The sequence below is a fragment of the Podarcis erhardii genome (genome assembly GCF_964252035.2).
Source record: "Podarcis erhardii genome assembly, chromosome: 4".
Classification (NCBI taxonomy): domain Eukaryota; kingdom Metazoa; phylum Chordata; class Lepidosauria; order Squamata; family Lacertidae; genus Podarcis; species Podarcis erhardii.
This window is the reverse complement of record NC_138508.1, coordinates 38,257,777-38,279,055: the sequence shown is the minus strand read 5'-3', so window position 1 is coordinate 38,279,055 and position 21,279 is coordinate 38,257,777. Positions and strand designations below refer to the sequence as shown.

The following is a 21,279-nucleotide window of genomic DNA, read 5'->3' as shown; positions in this document are numbered from 1 at the left end:
GAGTTACTATTAATCTACAAATTGGTGGTCTTCAAAGAAAGCAAACATTTTATTTTAGTTAGAATATTGCCACTTGTGCTTTTCAAAGTAATGGTAGTGAGCTTTATTTTAAAACTGTCAAAAGCTTTATATTCATGTTCTGCATAACTTAATTTTGGATTTCAGAATCTCATTTATTGATGTCAAAGGAAGTCCTTTAACTAGTTTCAGAGGGTAAATTAAGCCCCTAATACCATCCTCAGTGACCTGCATAGGTATCACTCTCTACCTCCTGCTAGGTTCTTTCTAATTAAGAAGAGTGACACCTGACATTAGAACAGCATCATTCCCCACTACAGCTGACAGGCGAGTTCCGGAAACTCTGATTCTCTCAACTAGTGAAAGCATTTTCAGCTCTTTGACCTTCAATTTCTTTTAGATCTGGGAAAACAACCACCACTCCCCAGTGAAACTGAACAATTTGAATTTAAGCTGATTTATTTCTCCCCATCTAAGAATCAAGTGGGCCTAATGAGATGACGCATAAGGACAGAAGTGTCACTCTATGCCCATGTGAGGCTGAAACAAGCCAAGAAGCAGCCTTTCCCAGGACTCCCAATTTAATTTTCTTCCTCCAAGGGTTCAAACCTTCAGTGGATACCCAACTGTAAATGTTTTTTGGTTTTTTTGTTATGTTGGAAAGTAATCTTTCAGAAATAATTTTATAAAATCTTATTTTATGTAAACGGGGGGGGGGGGGGATATAGGGATATAGTGCTTCCCGCCCAGTTCATAAACACACAAACCAGTATTGTACCTATTTCTAGTCATGCATCAATCCACTTTACATTTTATAGTAATTCAACAGTGTTCCAACTTAGAAAACCTAAATTATTAACTTAAGTTGCAGCCTGCCATCTAGTGTTCCGATTTCCACAAACTTTTTCTATAATGATGGACAGCAAATCCTGCCTACATCAAAAACACATTCAGTTCAACTGAATTTCAGTGGAGCTTATTTCCAAATAAACGTGTGCAAATCAGCAACAGTGAGGGATAAACTCAGTATACCTCACTGAGCTCCACAGACCTTACATTTGAACAAACATGTCTAGAATTTCACCATCAATTGGGCTCAAGGTTTTTTACAAAAACGTTTTGAGACCTGATACACTGCAAGGAGGAATTTTTTTAAAAGTCAGAACAATACTGCATCTTTATATACTCGGTGCAGCATTTGAAATTCACCAGATGCCAGGCACGTTTTGCTACTGATACAGGTCCAAATGTGTGGAGATTTCTGGGTGCTAGGATGGCAACCATAGTTTAAAAACCTCTGCCATAGATAATGGTTGATACCATTTCCATTTCCCCTGTGTGCACTTCTCCTTCTTGCATACTGGGACAAGTGAATTGTTGTTGTAAGCTACAGTCAAGCACCATAGTTAAGAATATAGAATTGTATAAGTGTAGCATTGGAAGGGACCCCAAGGGTTATCTAGTCCAAACCCCCTTGCGATTAGACATTTTGTTGCAGTGACCATAACCTAGATTTTTAAGGCGCCATTTTGTGTCTATCTCATATATCCAACACTGACTGGATGCAATATATTTAGGCATTTCACTAAATTATGAATAATAATATTCCTGCAATTAGCGGTAAATAAATAATTTACAGTGCAGTCTTATCCATGTCTACAGAGAAGCAATTCCTATTGAGTTCAACAGGACTTACTCAAAGTACGTTTATGTAGGATTTCAGACAAAATACACTATTCGGATCCTAGATCCTTTAAAAAGTTTCGTATGATATGACCATTGTAGGAAACTATAGTTTAAGGGCTACCAGCAAATCAGAATATCAAACCAAACTAAGCTAGGGGAGTGGGGTGGGGGAGAGAAAGAAAGAAAGAAAGAAAGAAAGAAAGAAAGAAAGAAAGAAAGAAAGAAAGAAAGAAAGAAAGATGGAGGCGGAAGGAGAGTGTGAAGACCCAGCTCATTCCCAGACTCGGATTGTTTTGTCTGAACTGCACAGATCTCAAGTTTACAGATTTCAGATATCACAAGGCAAGTTCCAAAAGAACTGTTATCATCAAAGTATTCCGGCAACTTCAAGGACAGCAATTAAGTACAACAATTCTTTATTCACTATTAGCAAATTTGCTATCCAACTCCTTAAATAAACTCATTTCAAGAAAATAATTGTGGTTTTAACTAATCGTTAAGAAATGGAAAAAAAAAACTTTCTAGTATTTAACTGCCATTTGACTATTACTGTAACACCTTTTTAAAATGGATGTTAAAATTCTCCAGAGTTGTATAATCCCTTCCCTATTAGTCTTTATTTTATTAAATGTATTTTTATCCTTCTCTTCAGAAGGACAACGGTCCAAGATAAGCTCACAACAATCAGTTGTGAAATAGTTCCCATGCCTAAATCTAAACTTTTATCTTGTGACTAAGGTCACTTTTTCTACATTCATTCTATCATCCTTCCTGCTTCAGGCTTTGGTGAGAAAGGTCAGTGAGGGCCAATTTCACACACATTTGTACCTCTCTACAATAGCTTGTTTATCTCAGGGTTGCTGTATAACGTTTTGTCTACATAGAGGTCATCCTTACTTAAATACATTTTTCTATGTGCAAAATAATCTGTGTCTCCCTAACCGAGCCTTGTAAAGAAGCCCACAGGACTTACTTGTGGTTCCCTAAATCAGATGGGTGAGAGATCGCCTGCTTTTGATGGGGTTACATTCCTCTGAAGAAGCAGAGTTGTAGCTTGGGGGGTACTCCTGGATCCTTTGCTGTTGCTCGAGGCTCGGGTGGCCTCAGTGGCTCAAACTGCCTTCCATCAGCTTCAGCTGGTGGCCCAGCTACGCCCCTATCTGGACAGGGATGGCCTAACTACTGTTGTCTATGCTCTGGTAACCTCAAGGTTAGATTACTACAATGCGTTATATGTAGGGCTGCCTCTGAAAATGGTTCAGAAACTTCAGCTAAGTGCAGAATTCAGCGGCCAGGTTGCTCATCGGAGCAAGATGGACTGAGCATATTACACCGATCTTGGTCCAACTGCACTGGCTACCAATTAGTTTCCGGGCCCAATTCAAAGTGCTGATTTTGACCTATAAAGCCTTAAACGGCTCAGGACCGCAATACCTCAAGGACCGCCTCGTTCCATATGAACCTACCTGGACCCTGAGATCATCTTGAGGCCCTTCTTTGTGTGCCTTCTCCTCAAGAGGTCCGGAAGGAGGTAACATGAAAACGGGCCTTCTATGCAGTGGCTCCCCATCTGGGGAATGCTCTCCTCAGAGAAGTTCACCTGGCACCTTCATTATGGCGCCAGGAAAAACCTTCCTTTTTAACCAGGCCTTTGGTTGACCTGGTCAACATCCCATACCCTTTTAAAATGTGACTTTTGGGGGAGGTATTATTTTACTGCTTTTATTTTTATTTTATATACCGTGATCTTTTTATGTAAACTGCCCTGAGACTTCCAGGTATAGGGTGGTATATAAATTATTATAATAATAATAGTAGTAGTAATAATACACAACAGCAACTAGGCTGGTCAGAGCAGCCTATTGCATTTCTATACAGGGCACTGAAGAGTGAGAAACCTCTTGGTCTCCTTGCTAGGCACAGAGTACGGACAGTGTGTCTCATCCCTCCTCTACCAGTTTGCCTAAGGCTACCAACCTAGTGCTTAAATAAGAGGCTGTGGTGAACTAGGGTTTTCGGAATTGCATGCTCCATGTTCCCACCCCTCACCAGTTTTGGTGGTGTATATGACCACAATAAAGTTGGTTAAAATGAAACTGGTATGCTCTTAAACTCACTTTGAGAACATAGTGAACTCCCACAAAATTAAACGGAAAGCTTCTTTGTAACTGCATCATTAATACATCATTCTGTTATGTCACTCATTATCTGACAGCCTGCCCATTACAGAGAGACCCAAGAGACTGCTTCTGAAACCTTTGTTTGCACAAGCAAACAGATCCACCCAGCAGAAATGGTTTGGTTTCTTTTGAGTGACAATATTCGCTTCATAACACACAAAGTAGCCCTCGATGCCAGGGGGTTGTCAACCCGGTCCCTAGCGCCCACCAGTGGGCGTTTCAGGATTCTAGGTGGGCGGTAGGGGGTTCTACGGCACAATCGGAATCCTCCTTCCATCGAGCACTGGTGAGCGGTAAGGAAATTTTACCATCAAGAAAGATGCATTAGTGGGCGGTAGGTATAAAAAGGACGCGGGTGGCGCTGTGGGTTAAACCACAGAGCCTAGGACTTGCCGATCAGAAGGTCAGTGGTTTGAATCCCCATGACAGGGTGAGCTCCCATTGCTCGGTCCCTGCTCCTGCCAACCTAGCAGTTCGAAAGCATGTCCAAGTGCAAGTAGATAAATAGGTACCGCTCTGGCGGGAAGGTAAACGGCGTTTCCGTGTGCTGCTCTGGTTTGCCAGAAGCGGCTTAGTCATGCTGGCCACATGACCCGGAAGCTGTACGCCGGCTCCCTTGGCCAATAAAGCAAGATGAGTCGGTCACGACTGGACCTAATGGGCAGGGGTCCGTTTACCTTTACCCTTGCTCTATGCACTGGCTGCAAAAACAAAAACAAAAAAAAAGGATAAAATCACTATAAATTGTAGTGGTGATGCAGAGGTTTAATCTGAAATCAAGCTAGATTTAAGCTTGCTTGTGTCTCTGATATCATCTCTCTTGCAACAAGGGTGTTGCTGTATATTGTGGATATACGTTCTGTATTATTTTATTGATACTATTGCTGCAAGTTTGTCATGGCCTTTGGTTAGAACAATAAACTCGGTTATGTCTATCAGCCTTGTATTGTCTATGCATTAACACAATCATCAGGGGTAGGAACTATCCTGCAGGACTGACACTGCCTGCATACTCAAACAGCTCACTCTTTCATCACAGATGGGGGCGAGTGTTATGTCTTCGAGGAAGGAGCAACTCCTGCTGAATCCCAGACTGATGAGATTCCGAGTTTTCAATTGGTACAAAAAAATGGTGAAAAGTACTGAGCCAGGGGCACAGTTTATTCCCGTGTTCAAGGTATCCGATAGGGTTTGACTGAATCCTTTAACTCTCTCTCTTCAAATGCCCAGCTAGGCACAAATAAGGTCAATCCCTTTCCATCTCCCAATCAGGAAATACATGCAACAAGTTGTGACTGAAAAGGTGCCAAACTGTTTCCACAGAGGCTTGAAGAAAAACTGTGATGCAAACCAATAGCAATGCATTTCCTTTCCCTCCCCCCCCCCCCACCAGTGCATGTTCACTAACATGCCTTAACTTCTAAAACACCCAGGGGTCTCCACAAGCACAACCAGCTCCCTGCTTCATAAAACTGCAGAGATGGCTGTTCATGTGGAGGGAGCTTGGAATGGCAACAGGAGGGAGGAGCTAGCAAAGTCATCCCCACTGGATTCCATCACAGTGTTTATTTTACACACATTGAACACTTGATTCACATATTAAAGATGAAAGACTAACAGCAGCAAATTTAGCTTTTTTCTAGCTTGAATGGGAGTGTACGAGGTCCCTGTGCAGACACACCCTTGTTGACAACAATCCTTTCATTTATTAACCACTTTGTATTGAGCACAGCAATTATATTGAAAATAAAATGTACTTTGAGATTCCCACAAACGTAGACTGCAATTCTGTGAAGTCAGACAGCTTACATGTAATTGATTTCAGTGGGATTTAACTGCGCACATGGTTGCAGCCATCGTAATTTTGAATGGAGGACAGAAAAGCTGAATTATGGAGTCCTGCATTTAGGATCCTCCTCATTGTCGCCAAGTAAATTCAACTTTAAATCAAACTGCAATGGTTACAGAAGACTGGCACACATGAGAAACCCTCAGTAACTCAAGTATGACCCAGCGCAAAAATGGAAGTTCAAAAGGAAGAACTGTCCTAGATTTTCTTCACAGAATATAGAGGCTTCTTAAGTATTTAAGGAAATACTGAGACATTATTATTATTATTTAGTTTATATCAGAAGTAATTTTCTCTGCTGTGTTTATCTCAAAAACTAAAAGAGAAATGGAGCAATATGAAATTATTTCATGATGCTTCTTTAGGTCAAGTGTCTAATATGGTAAGCCAACTCAAAAACTGCCCCCGCCCTGTAAAATATCATAGGAAGAAAAGGAATATTTTTTTTTTAAGTTACAGTGACCCTGCCCAGTGGAGCTTAGCATCTAAATTTTCAAAGTGAAAGAGACAATAGTTAGAAGGAAGAAAAAAGGGGAGCAAGGGGGGGGGGAAGCAATAGAGAGGAGAGGGGTAGCTTTAAGAACAAGATATGCATGTAAGCAAATGCCACTGAAGATACTTAAGTGTGGAATGAAGTTTTAAGCCAAAGGCTGCTTTACTTAAAGCATCACTATGCTCTGTCAATATTCATTCATAATGGAGATGAATGGCTATGCAAATCTCTCTTAGATACATGTGACAATCAGTCATACCTAGGGAAATCTGAAGACGGGATGTTTTCATGCGGAGTTTCAGTTTTAGGTAGCAAGTATGAGACATGCTTGTGCTCTAGCCAAGATGTGCAAGTCATGCAGGTTTGCCTGAATAGAAATCTTCAGGAAGGCAGTGACATCACACTTTACTCATGCCATTCGTTTTTTTGCGTAGGACGAAATCGGAATGATGTTCTCCAGTTTTATAGTTTTCTACAGAAGGGAACAGGAGACCTCTGGTGGCCAAACAGACTATTGGCACTTACATTATTTTCTGTTCTGATCCTGTGAAAGCTCATAAACAGAAGGGCCTATGGAGCATCTTATTACAAGAAATCACCAACTCCAAAGGTACCACATTGGTTTTTGTCTGCAGAATAACATGCCTACTCTTCTGAAATATGCTCTATGTAAACAGGAAATAAAAGCCACTTGCTCTTTTAAAACAAGTATTTTTTATGCTTTACAAGTTAATAAGCTTGTCTTGCTCATCAGCATCAACACAAAAAAGTGTGATCACAGGTACCATTGTTTTAAACCATGATCTATGTTTTAGGCGATATCACCATTGATATCATTGATTAATTTATGAGCAGAGGGCGATGTATAGGTTACAAATTTATTGTAATGTATGATGGTGGTCTTTGTCTTTGCTTTGCTTCGGTTCTTGTTTGTCTTTTGTAAGTTTTGGCGATTTTAAATTTGGAGGTTTATGTATAATATGTTGGTATGGGAAACTGTCGTGTAACGGGCCAATGGCCGTAATAAAGATCAATCCAATGTGATCACAGGCTATACACCTAAAATATGCACAATTCCAAAGACAGCACAGTGACCTAAAACATTTGTTACGTTTGTAGAGTGGTTTTACAAGCACCTAAGCTGTAGCTATGAATGAGAGTAGCTTTTTACAGAAATCTGCAAAAAAAAATGCCACTGCATGAAAGCAAGCCATTAATGCATTCCTAGTCAATTAACCCTCCTTTGAAATGTAAACCCTATTTGTCTTCTTCAAACGAAAAGAAATGGGTATATATGATTATGTTCAAATAATTTTAAGTGTAAATTTCATAACCTAAATTTTATTATACTTTTTTTAAAAAACAACAACAATTGTCCAACCAGCTGTACATAGACATTTCACATTCACAACACACACAAAACATCTGTAATGTAGAATGGACTTGCTTTACTAGGTGATGTACAGAACAAATTTCTGATAGTCTGTGCCTAGCATCTACCAATCAGGCTGTGTGGACAGCAAGTTTAGCAGCAAGCAGCACTAGCTAGGTGCTAAGGGCAGTATTTACAACCCAAGAAAAAACAAGTTAGTTTAGGTTATGACATCAACACTTCCCATTTTAAAAATCCCCTATCAGTATATACTGTACCATAAAACATAATGAAAGGTTAAAAACAAACTTCAATAGACCATTGTGGGGGGTGGACTCTTAATTGCCTGCATAGGCCTGGCATGTGGCGCTGTGGTCTAAACCACTGAGCCTAGGGCTTGCTGATCAGAAGGTCGGTGGTTCAAATCCCCCCGATGGGGTGAGCTCCTGTTGTTTGGTCCTAGCTCCTGCCCACCTAGCAGTTCGAAAGCACGTTGAAGTGCAAGTAGATAAATAGGTACTGCTCCGGCGGGAAGGTAAACGGCGTTTTCGTGTGCTGCTCTGGTTCACCAGAAGCAGCTTAGTCATGTTAGCCACATGACCCAGAAGCTGTCTGCAGACAAACGCCAGCTCCCTTGGCCTATAGAGCGAGATGAGCGCGCAGCCCCAGAGTCGTCTGCGACTGGACCTAACGGTCAGGGGTACCTTTACCTTTAGGCCTAGCAGAACAGAAAAGTTTTCAGCAGGCCTTTTAACTATCACTCTGATGTGCAGGGTTCAATCCTGTGTTGTCTACTCCTGCAGCCAAAACTGTAGGATTTAACCCCTGCAGAGAGCAAGATTGAACTCTGCGCATCAGATGGGGAGTGGAGGGCTCAAGCTTACTAGTTGCTGCCTCACTCATTAGTTTCTTCCCACATCCCTGTGGACCAACGTTGACAGGTAGGCAAGACTGCCAACCATCAGTCAGCTGAGCATAATTATGATGTCACATGACTGAAAGGTGGCTGGTCCTGCCCATCTGACAAAATTTGCCTATGGGTATCAGGTGAGATAAAGATCTGGACCACTGCATCAAAAAAGTTCCCAGTCCGATCCAAAAGATGCATATGGGGGGGTTGGGCAATATATCAATATATTGCCCAGGACCGGGATGAGAAGCAGACCAGGATGTTGGTTTCATTCAGCGGTATATCGCTGGTGAAACCACCACTGCTCCTGAGTCCCTCTGCTAGCAGCGTCTGCTAGAGGAAGTCAAGAGTGCCTGAATGTGAAGTATCAATCATGCAGAGGCTGTTTCCAGTTTCCAACATATGCTTCTTAGTCAGTGGTTCAGATTCCACTGCATTTTGATACAACAGGAAGTCTTGATACACATCAAGCAACATATAGGACATGAAGATAAGCCTAACAGTGATGTGAATTCCACACTAATTTAACAGCTGCTAAAGCCCTTTACCAGTTTCCTGCAAGACAACATCAAAAATGGGGGGAGGGGAATAATATTGAATTTAAAAATTATGCAATTCAAGCATTTGGTTTTGTTTTTGGTTTGGTATTTTAAAAAAACTCACTAAATTATACAGTATTCCGTATGAAAATATGAAGTTTCATTGTAGACTTTAAAACAGAAGAAATGTTAACGAGCAACTATAGTAATTAATTGTTAGTGAGGATAGGAGGAGGACATGAATACCATGTTTCAGCAACTTGATATGCGGTATATTGACTTAAACCGGCACCTAAACCATGCTGTCTCTATACATTGAAGACAACTGCTAAAATTACGTGTGCAGCTCAACCAACATTAAGTACTTGAGACTGCAGTGAACACACTAGGATTTGCAGCTCAGTCTTGTAAGTATTTATTCAGAAGTAATTTCCTCCTATTTCCACGAGACTTAAGAATGTGCTTAACCAGCTTCCTGAACACAGTTATGGATCATTCCCCAATTCTTGATCTGGAGAACTGCCCATCCAGTCCAAGTTCTGTTTAAATATACAGACCCTTAAGAAGGAAAAGCAAAAAGGATCCCTGCAGAGCCTCAGACCTAGAGAGCACAATGAGCATGTGCAAAGGTTACCTGATCACACTCATTCCCTCTATATAGTGAGCTATATTGTATTTCTATTTAAATTACAGTCATTTTGAAACCTGTATAATAAATTACCCTATGCTAATTTTATGCAAAAATCTATTCCTGTTTTGGCAATGCATTTCCTCTTTGTTGGTGATGTGTAAGTGGTTACCCTATGAGGTACTCATGAAAACCAGTAAATGTAGCAGAAGCCTGACTTCTGTCTTCTGGGTTTCTGAGGGTTTTCCTGTTGTTATTCTGTCTCTCACAGCTACAATAAGCCTACCATTAAAATTATGGGCTGGTCATTTCTTCATCAAAGGGCAAATAGGAAAATTTAGCAGGGGATCAAATACTTTTCCCCATTTAAAAATTGAAAAATTTTTCATCATGTTTTAATCTCTGTGCTGCTAACTTATATAAGTAAATAAAAATTTACTTTGATAAAAATATTTCTAAAATTGGTAGCAGTTCTTCATAAAAGCAAGGTGACAGAATACTGGAGTAATTCCTGATTTATTATCTTGAGTAAAGAAAATTAATTACATAGTGAGGATAATATTCACACTTCAGTGTTTTAAAAATCATTTTAACTATGTTTGTTTGCAGTCAGGTGGCAATCTCTCAATTTTACCAACAGAGGTTTCTTCAGCATAGTTGTACTTCTTTTTCTCTGCACTAATTCCATGCTTTTTCTTATTTACTCTCTTCTACATCTTGTGCGGTAAAAATAGAATACTACTTAATGCCTATATAACACCTTTCAAGTGTCTGAAGCGCTTTGCGTATACTATTTAGCACAACAATCCTGTAATGCAGGCCACTTTTCTTGTCCCCCTGTGGCAGTTTTGAAGCCAAGGCCAAGAGAAAAGTGGCTTGCCCCTGAATTCATGGCAGGGGTAAGATTTGAACCAGGGACCTCCTGGCTCAACTCCTAGCCACTACATTACGCCAATGGGGATCTCAATTACTGCATTGCAATCCTGTTCATGCCTCCTAAGAAATAAGACCCACTGAGTTCAACGGGATGTATTCCCAGGTATGTATGTACAGGGACTGCAGCCTAACTACACTAGCTTTAATCACTGCGGGCCCAATCCAAAGAAGGTTGCTGCAGATTGCTTGTGTAGCAGCTTTCTTTTCTACCACTCACACCACCATCCACAGGCTCCATCATAAAAACTCTCCTTTTGAAACTGCTCTGTGTTTAAGCAGCTTACAACACAATGAATTGTGTGTGGGCTGGGTTGCACTATTTGTGGAAACAGAAGGGGGAAAGCCCAATGCATGAGTATTTGCTAAAGCGTTTCTGTTTACTAAGTAACAGCCGGCTACCATTGGAAAGTGGGCACTTAACCAAAGCTATGCTAATAAGGGACAAAAGCATGAACTACTGTTAAGTACATCTTAAGAGATGCGGAAATATTAACACTGATGGTCTAAAGCAGAGGTGCGGAATCTGCGGTCTGCTGGATGTCAATGATCAATGTGTGTAACAAGTGATGGTGTTGGGAGTTGTAGCCATTTCTGGAAGTCCACCAGTTCTATATCCCTGGTATTAAGCCACTGACTTCCTAATCTAATGCAAACAGATCTATCTACTCAGAAATAAGTTCCACTGAGTTCCATGGGCTTCACTACCAGGTGTGTTTAGGAAAGGATTATAGCCTCAAGTGTATAGTGTATCTCCAAGTGAATACTCAGAGATATGTTACCTGAGACTGATTCATCTACCCATCCATCTTTCAGATTCACCCCTCGTTATTTTTGGTGCAAAATTCTACAACTCTGATTAGGACGCTGTGCCAAATATAGTGAATAGGATATTCCTTTCTAAATCATCAGCACCACCATCACCATGACTTTCCCAGCCTGTTGCTTTTCCTTTTCAGAAAAGGGAAACAGATGAATAAATCCAACAGGTTTTTTTTTTTTTTTTAATGTTGCTAGGGCTATGAAAATGATTGTTTTCTGAGCAGGACTACTAGCTTCCGACAGCAGCTAACACGAAACACGGAAAAATGATTTCAGTTGAACAGAGAAGAACAGGGTGGAGCCAGAAGGCACTAAAGAATGAAACATGAACAAGACTTGGCTCTTGTAGTCTATGCTCAGCTGCACATTCGAACAGCCACCGCATTACTGGCATACCAGTATTACTGCTAACATCATCAACAATAACCCACCCGCTCTTTCACGTGACTTTTTTTACAGTTCATCAAAACAGAGTTGAGTACTGGCCTATCGAAATTCTGGTTATACTGAACAGGGCTTGTGCCCTAGATATGTAGTTTTCCAGTACACTTGTTTCCCTGAGGCTGGAGGGGTTGTTTCAGAGAGTTGTTTCAGAGAGTTGCAAGGTGGTAGAGGAGAGGCATAATGGTCTCTGGCAGGCAGGTTTTGCAGGATATTGCAGCGCTTCAGATCATGTTTATCCAAAGGCGACAAGTGGGGGGGTGGAGAGAAGAGAAGAAATGATAATGCACACGACAGGCAATAATTCCATTTCATGCCAATATCTATTTCTGATTCCAGCCTGAGTAACATTTATTTGTATCTGTGTAACCCACTCTTCATCGATTCTGATACCAGGGTAGGGTACGACAAAACCACCACAATAACCAATTTCAAACACAAACACTAGCAATGCACTAATAACAAATGCATCAAAACAAAAGCAACTATTTAGTAACATAGGCACCTAAAATAAAAGCAACTGGGTAAACCACACAGTCATGGTTACAATGCCTGAGCGAACAAGTAAGTTTTCACCTGGGGCCAAAATGATAGCAGAGAAGCTGCTTGCCTTATTTAGGAGAGAAATGCCGCGGTGCCATCACAGAGAAGGGCCCATCCTGCACCAGCATGGAACTGACGTGGGGCATGAAGCAGAGCCTGCTCTGAAGATCTTAAGGCACAGGGAGGCAAAAGTGCTCCTTCACCTCTTTCGGTCCCAAGTCATTTCAGGCTTTAAAGGAAAGCACCAGGACTCTGAAGCAAAAGGGCAGACAATGCGATTTGTTCAGTGTAACACGATACCATCTGGCTGCACTGATAAAAATTATGGCAGCCGCATTCCACACTAATTGAAGCTCCCAAGCCATCTTCAAGGGCAGCCCCACATACAAAGCATTAGGGCATGCCCTCCCACAATCCTGTTTTGGAAACGAAAAAAATAAATAACAACATTTATGCATTACTTAGCTATCCCACCCTTTCTCCAAGGAGCTCACAACAATGAGGCGAAAGAGATAGTGACTTGCTCAAGGCCAACCAGCAAGTCCCATAGCTCAGCACAGATTTGCAGCAGTTTTCTCCACAAGTCACTGTTCACAGCTGCAGTTCAACGTACATTCTCCACTGAGGCCTTTTTATAACGGTAACACCTAAAGTGGGCCATGGGGACGGCTGTGATTTCACAAATGCTGATATGGGTAGGAGGCCAGTTTCATGTAGTATCTGGAAGTGATACCTGGATGCATCAGACACCCAAAATAAGTTTTGTTCCTCTTAGCTTGCAAAATTCCCTAATCACTTACACCTTCTTCTAAGCCACTTCGTTGTCCAGCCTCAGAGTATTCCTCAAAGTAACAATATCATTTCTAATTATTTTTACGTCTCTCAAATGTAAGCTTTCCATCCACATTTTTGCATTACTGCACTTAACAAAACAAGTCAAATAGTAACTTCTATAAGGGTAAAAACTGGCCAGACGCTGTTTAAAAAAACAGCTTGGCTATAAATAATGTATTTTATATTGCAGTATAGCCTCAATTATCCAAAGGTGGGTAAGTAAGGAGGCCAGGATGGGTAATAAAGGACATACTTCTAATCAGAATTATAGACAAAGGCAACAGCTATTGACACAAGAGTTTGCTTGGCAATTGGTTGTATGGGAATTAGATAATAAAAACAGTCTTTTGGATCAGAAAAGTTTAGATAGTAGAAGTCTTGCTGCATTATACAAGGTACTTCATAAGGCATACAGTCAATATGTGCTTAGAAAAATAAACTGGAGGGCATAAAATGGCATCTTTATGGGCTCCAAGAATATTTCTCCTAAACGTGAAGTAAGAAATATACCTTATTTTTCGCCCTATAGGGCGCACCGCCCCATAGGACACACCTAGTTTTTTTGGGGGGGGGGGGGAAATAAAGAAAAAAAATTATTTCCCCCCCCCCAGGCGCGGGGCTGGCGCAGGGGAAGCCCGAGCTTCCCCCGACCCCAGCCCCCAGAACAGCCTGCTATCCACAAGCCTAGGGAGCCCAGCGGGAAGTCGCGCCAGTCTCCCTAGGGTTGCGCAGAGCTGCGCGAAGCCCGGGACTGCAGGCAGCTCTGCGCAGCCCTCGGGAGCCCGGCGCGAAGTTGTGCCGGTCTTCCAAGGGTTGCGCAGAGCTTCCTGAAGCCTGGAGAGTGAGAGGGGTCGGTGCGCACCGACCCCTCTCGCTCTCCAGGCTTCAGCGAAAGCCTGCATTCGCCCCATAGGACGCACACACATTTCCCCTTCATTTTTGGAGGGGGAAAAAGTGAGTCCTATAGGCTGAAAAATACAGTAGGTTGCCATCCACAAACCTTTAGACAGAGTCAAAACAAAATAAAAAAATTCCTTCCAGTAGCACCTTAAAGACCAACTAAGTTAGTTCTTGGTATGAGCTTTCGTGTGCATGCACACTTCTTCAGATACACTATCAGCAAGATAGCAGCTTGCTGCCTGGCGCGCGGGGCTCCCTGAAGCAGAGCGGCTGGCCGCCGGGCACATATCCGCAGCCAAGGGAGCCCCGCGGGAGGTCCCGCATGCCTCCCTCATGTGCGGATAGCAGCCTGCTGCCCGGCACGCAAGGCGCCCTGAAGCAGAGTGCCGGGCAGATATCCACAACCAAGGGAGCTCCGCGGGAGGTCCCGTATGGCTCCCTCGGCTGCGGATAGCAGCCTGCTGCCGGGCGCGCGGGGACAACTAATAAACAAAGGAACTTCAAAACCCCTTTTTCCGTTTGGGAAAGTAATTTCTGATGTGGAAAAGCTCATCCTGGTACCACAGTGGTTTCAGCGCTGCTCTTATCAGTCATCACTCTTACAAATACCGATTAGTACTATCCTGAACAACTGCATACCATGAAAGGTTACAGGCCACCTGGTGGGGACTATTACCGTATTTTTCACCCTATAGGACGCACTTTTTCCCTTCCAAAAATGAAGGGGAAAAATGAATAGCAGCCTGCTGCCGGGCGCACGGGGCGCCCTGAAGCAGAGCGCCTCGCCGCCGGGCAGATATCCGCAGCCGAGGGAGCCCCGCGGGAGGTCCCGCGGGGCTCTCTAGGCTGCGGATAGCAGCCTGCTTCCCGGAGCGCGGGGTGCGCTGAAAGCAGAGCGCCCTGCGCTTCGGGAAGACACCCGCAGCCTAGGCTGCCCTGTGGGTGTTCCCGCAGGGCTCCCTAGGCTGCGGATAGCAGCCTGCTGCACGGAGCGCGGGGCGCGCTGAAGCAGAGCGCCCCGCGCTTCGGGCAGACATTGGGCAGCCCCACAAAAAACTAGGTGCATCCTATGAGCTGGTGCGTCCTATGGGACGAAAAATACGGTATATTGCAAACCTTTATAACTCAGTGCAAATGTGAGAAATTCCATGGAACTTTGAATCTAGAATCCAGTTTCTTTGCAGACATGAAAAATATCCGAACACCACCATGACTATATGATTTCACATCTACCATATTAGTGAAATTCTAGTCCTGGTTCACAGGATATATGGTTCCTCATAATTCATTCCTGTGTGTATTAGAGAAGTCTAATAATACACAACTTAGATCTAATTGCATATTTGCTACATTTAGGAATGTAGGATACCAAGTACTAACTTTTAGATAAATCTTTTGTCTTTTTCTAGTTTTCTAGAACATGTTTCTATTATGGGACTGTAAAAACAAAAATAAAATACTGCTTCATTAATCCCCCCCCCCCCCACTATTAACAATATTTGTCATATGGTCCAGCTGGCTCAGCTTTGCAAGCTGGTGCCCATTTAACCCTATTAGCAAGGCTAGATTCCCAGTTTTCGTATATATAAAGCAAGTTGATAGCTCTTATAGAATCAAAAATAAGAAGAATGTGCAAAATCATTTTGTGATATATAAGCCCTCTCCCACCTTTGTTGTTGTAGCCAATGACAGAAATCACAGCTGTAACTGACATGAAAAAGGAGTAGCTATATCCATAAAGCAAAAACAAGAGTCACAATTCAGTTGCCTGGAGATGGAACGTCCAAGTTCCTTTTAAAATTCCCCACACCTTGGGTGAAAGCGACAGCTGCTTATATAAAATGGTGGCGAGACCAATAATTTTAGCATACCTGTTACTAATCAGCAGCATGCTCCCTCACCAAACAAAAAGTAGCAACGTGACTTCATTCTTTTTCGAACTCAGGCCTTACTTCATGTGGAAATTTCTTTTAAAAAAAACAAACTTTTAAAATGGCCTTGAGAATAAGCAACACCAGAATAATCCAACATTGTGAGCAGAGGCCTGTGGTTGAGCGATATAAAACACTGAAATTGCAGGGTAGCAATTAGGCTGATTCGGATTTTCAGCCAAAAATCCTTCCTGCAAATCACCCTTTAGCTTCCAGCAAGTCAGCCTATTAAATTGTCCTTTCTTGACCACTTCCAGTCGAAACCTAGTACATACTCAGTTGCACAAAAAACCTGTGCTACATTACCCTGTTGCAGACAAGTTGTATTTTCACACTTTAAAAAAACCAACTTCTTTTTAAAAAAAAAATCACAGGAAAATGTGCATAATTAGAAAACAATTTGCATTACATGCAAATTAGGCCACCCAGTTTGGGGGAATTGGAATACGGCAAGTCTACTATTTAAAAATAAAACAACTGAGAGTTAAAATTAGAAAGAACTATATTGTTTGTTTTCCGCGCAGAAATACAGGCAACAAACGTTTGTTTTATCACAGAATCCCCTTCACATGTATTCAAAAGCTCTTGCAATATGTCACAGCAGCCTTGCCCAACTGTTTCCGCTGCCACCAGAACGATCCCCCCCCCCCCCGGTCAGAAAAGATGAGTGGCAACCCCATGCAGAATGCCCTGGCTCTCGCCAAGTTTTTTGAGAACCAGGGCGTTCCTGCACACAATGATGCCACTTGGCTTCCTTGCCCCCAGGGTGGGAAGCCGAGTGGCAATCCTTTGTGGAATGCTCAGGCTCTCAGAGAAATTTGCAAGATACAGGGCACTGCTGGTGGAAGGGGGGCCAGCATTAATTCTTGTTTCGCCTGAGGTGGAGAAATGGGCCGCCTCTGCACCTAAGAGCCCAGTCAGACTTGGGAGACATTATTTTCTTCACAAAACACATTCTGCTCCATGGGCCACCACTGGGTGGCTAGGAAGGCCCGGCCAGAAGGGCAGGGTATAAGTAATAAATTATTATTATTATTATTATTATTATTATTATTATTACTTGACCATCCCTGTCCAAATACTGAACTCAGACAATGAGTTCAACGGCACTTACACCCAGTTAAGTGGTCATGGGACTACAGTCTTCTGTAATAATTATTTAAATGCAGCCCCCTATTAACGAGCTAAAAATTAAGAATCACAAGACTGCATTTCCTTCAAATACATTTTGATAAAACAAATAAAAGGTTCGAATTATACTTGTGTTTTAAGAGCTAGCTTATTTTGCCAGTTACTAAAATTAGTTAGTCATAATTTTTTTGCTAGGGCGGAGTGCAGACTTGATAACATTATCTTGCAAAATTCTTGTAGAATGTCAGGCTCATCCATAAAGTTAACTGAGTGACGTTGGTAGTCACTATTTCTTTTCTCTGTATTTAATGGATCACAAATGTTATGTCTGCATAAGCCCTTCAAATCAAATACCTTTATTGGCATCACAGTATAAAACATTTCAGATCACTGGGATAATTAAAAGGACAAGGGTGAAGCTATCGAAGGTCGCAAGGTCACACTGCGATCGTGTGCACTTAGATATTGCCCTGTCTGTTCCCCAAAATGATGGTTCGTTGGGAACCCTTTCGGGTAAAATTGTGGCTAAAAAGGAAGCTACTAAAGCAGTGATATCTTTGTCCCAATCTGCCAGGAGAAACCTCATTTGACATCTTCCCGGAGTTATAGGCCCGAGGTCCAACATTTTGCTCAGCATCTGTTGGAGAGGTCTACTATGTGGAGAGCAATCTAAGAGAATGTGGTCCATCGAATCAGGTACTCCTTGGTTGCAGGCACACAGACAGGCTTGATACGGGCTTTGTGAGAATCTACTTTTGGTCACTGCAGAGGGGAAGGCATTTAATCTCGTGAGCATAAAGGCTCTTCGATGGGAATGGGGCATAAGCCCTTTATAAGAGCTATGTGCAGAACATGTAGGTTGAATAAATAGGAAAGAATCTCCACTTGTGTGTATAGTGGGGCGTGGAGCAGATTTGGATGAATTTCAACTGATGTCAGGTGCTTTGGAGGGATTCTGGGCTTGTTTGGGGTCAAGTGGCATCTGTATAAGGTGTCCCAAACTGAGGAATCACAGCAGCTCTTGTTCTCTCTCCCCCTCTCATGCTCCCCTCCACATAAAAAGCAACTTGGACATGCAGTTATGGAGGTTTTAAAGTGGGGAACTAAGGGTCCGTGAGATGGAACACACCCGACTACTCTTCAAATAAAACTCCTGTTGGCACCTACCTAACACTACTGAATTGGTGCCCCTAATGAAATCACAGTGAGGAAAGTGGCTCCCTTTTACTCTCTTCCCCCACAATCAAAAACTTTCTTTAAAATTTGGCAGCTTTCTTTCCTAGGGGTGCCTCTCTCATATCTGCTACTTCAGATCAATTGCCCACAAAAAATAAAGAAATAAATCTTTTTCTTTTTCTTTTTTACTTAACCCATAGCTGTGAAGGCAGACCTTGTGGGAAAAGCTGCTGCTACTATCCTTCTGAAATGTGGCAGGATTCACTCCCATAGAAATTTAATAACATTATTCCAAAAATAAAGAAGTTATAGATATTTCCTTTAATATATATATATGTATATACATAAAGATGTCCAGCACAAATGCTGCTGGATCAATCTGCCTATTTCTGGAGGGTTTACTATGCCTGCAAATCTTATCCACTTCTGTCAAAAGAGAGTTTTCTTTAAAAAAAATAAACCTATACAGTCATACCTCATGTTGCGTTCTGCTCTTGTTACGGACTTTCAGCTTATGAATGTGGAAAACCCGGAAGTGTTTACTTCCGGGTTCGCCACTTGCGCATGCGCAGAAATGATCTGCACGCTTTGCACATGCGCAGAAGCGCCCGATTGCGCCGCGCATTTGCACAGAAGGCACTCTAGTTGCGGAATTTTCAGGGTGTAAACGGCACCCTGAAACGAATTAAGTCTGCAACTAGAGGTACCACTGTAATAGTCAAGAAGGATGTGAGGGAAACAAAATCTTGTTTTTTTCCTGAAGCGAAGCTGGACTCCAAACCCAATTAAAAAAGATTCTGAAGGACTTCAAATGAAAGCAGGTTTTCCCCCAAAGCACATCATCAAGGTCTGAACAAAATCCTGTGGTCAGCGGACACCCATAGTGTATACCCATTCTAAGAAATTATCATTTTATTATTCCTGGTCAGTGTACACCTAGTGGGGAAAGAGAGAACACCATACAAGAGAGATGTGAAGGGGAAAGAGTAGGGAAAACTTCCCAGTGGTTTTATCCCAAAGATTTATGGACAGTACTAAAAACCCTCAATATTAATATTGAAAGTGGGACAGTAAAAACCAGGCGGCTCAAACTCTTAACTGGATTGACCTCTCTTGAGGATGCTAATCTGCTACTTTTCATGAACAGCAAAATAGAGAAGGTGACATAAAATTGGCAGCTGAGGAGTTGGCATGAGGAGGAAGGGGAAACAAACAGCATGAGAACAGGGAGAGATGCAACAGCAGAAACACAGGCTTATCAATAGGGATGAAATGCTTTTTCATTAGTTCCTACAGAACTGATTATTAGACATAACCAATTCCTTGCTGCTGTACAGTCCTTTATCACTTACCATCACCTCACCAGATTCGCAGAGCCTGTCTACCCATCCTTAATTTCGCCTCCTAAAATTTGCAAAAATATATTCAAAAGTCAATAATCTCTCTCTGCTTTTTCACCAAAAACTCATTTTTAAAACTAGCAATTTCTAAGACACTGTTGATTCAAACATACCCTTTAACATTTATTTCTATACTGAGGTAATATGTACAATATAAAACTTGGTTTAAAAAAGGATTGGAATTAAGTGGAAAGTAGCCATGGTTGCTTTCAAAACATACCAGCATATTTTGCAGAAAACAAGAGTTTATGGCAGCAATGAATAATTATAACAAACATAAATAAATGGTTAACTTGTTGAGAATCAAAGCTAAGTTTTTCCCCAAACTGAAATATTTGTTTATTATAAATCAGTTGAGTATGTGGGCAATATTAAGCATCACTTAATTTGAAATGTGAATGAATATAAGATCTGGGTTGGGTTTTTTCTTATTACACAAGATGCATCACAATAAATATTCTAAAACATTTGAAGATGTAATTACAGTAACATGCCTATGATCTCTTTGTTTTTTAGCAATATGTACCAACAATGGGTGGCACTGTGGGTTAAATCACTCAGCCCAGGGCTTGCTGATCAAAAGGTCGGCGGTTCGAATCCCCGCGACTGGGGGAGCTTCTGTTGATCGGTCCCTGCTCCTGCCAACCTAGCAGTTCAAAAGCACGTCAAAGTGCAAGTAGATAAATAGGTACCGCTCTGGCAGGAAGGTAAACGGCGTTTCCGTGTGCTGCTCTGGTTCATCAGAAGTGGTTTAGTCATGCTGGCCACATGACCCGGAAGCTGTATGCCGGCTCCCTTGGCCACTAAAGCGAGATGAGCGCCACAACCCCAGAGTCGTCCGCAACTAATGGTCCTAATGGTCAGGGGTCCCTTTACCTTTACCATTTACCAACACAGAAAATGAAATCCAACTTAGTCATATTCAAAGATTAGACTATGTAAAATCAATGGACTTCATTGCTCTGAAGCATAACTTATAGATCACCTAAACATATAATTTTTCAGTTGACAAATTATCTTGTCTGCACTGATAATCATATGCCCCAACTTCACTTTTGCAAATAATAATAATAACTAACATGTAAAAGTGAACCTTGAAACTGTTTGTATTGAAGCATTTTTCAAACTAAATAGACATATAAGAATAGCACACATTCTGTGATATTTTCAAACATGAGTCAAGATTTAATGGTCTCTCCTCTTTTAAGGCATGCTTCTTTCTCAACTGAAGTGAGGTCCAGAAGGCTTGTACTGAAAATCCATTATCATTATTATCCTATTAGTCCTTTTTTGCCACAGCAACTTAAAGCAACTTACAATATTCTAAGCAAAAAACCAACATTAAAACTAGCACACACAAAATCCAAAAGAAACTAAGAAAAACTAGAAGGTAGACTAGGTGTGAAAGCCTCTCCCTATGTTTGTACCAAATGCACATTATACATTGGTAGAGCACACAGAAGATTATTGTTGTTGTTTTGTTTTGGGGCAAA

The 21,279-nt window shown here is 41.8% G+C and overlaps 1 protein-coding gene across 7 annotated transcripts in view; it reads right to left on the bottom strand.

The window, feature by feature from the left end:
• BBX (BBX high mobility group box domain containing) overlaps positions 1 to 21,279 on the bottom strand; it is a 118,343-nt gene that overhangs the window by 63,160 nt on the left and 33,904 nt on the right. For 2 of the 7 annotated variants that reach the window (XM_081859663.1, XM_081859664.1), the window contains one exon: positions 19,739 to 19,790. The exons of 4 other annotated variants lie outside the window; for them this stretch is intronic. In XM_081859663.1, the coding sequence (XP_081715789.1) occupies positions 19,739 to 19,741 (3 nt within the window). In that variant the 5' untranslated portion in view covers positions 19,742 to 19,790. Of the gene's footprint in view, positions 1 to 12,481; positions 12,667 to 19,738; positions 19,791 to 21,279 lie in introns of all 7 variants that reach the window. One more of the 7 variants, XM_081859666.1, reaches the window with a different exon arrangement.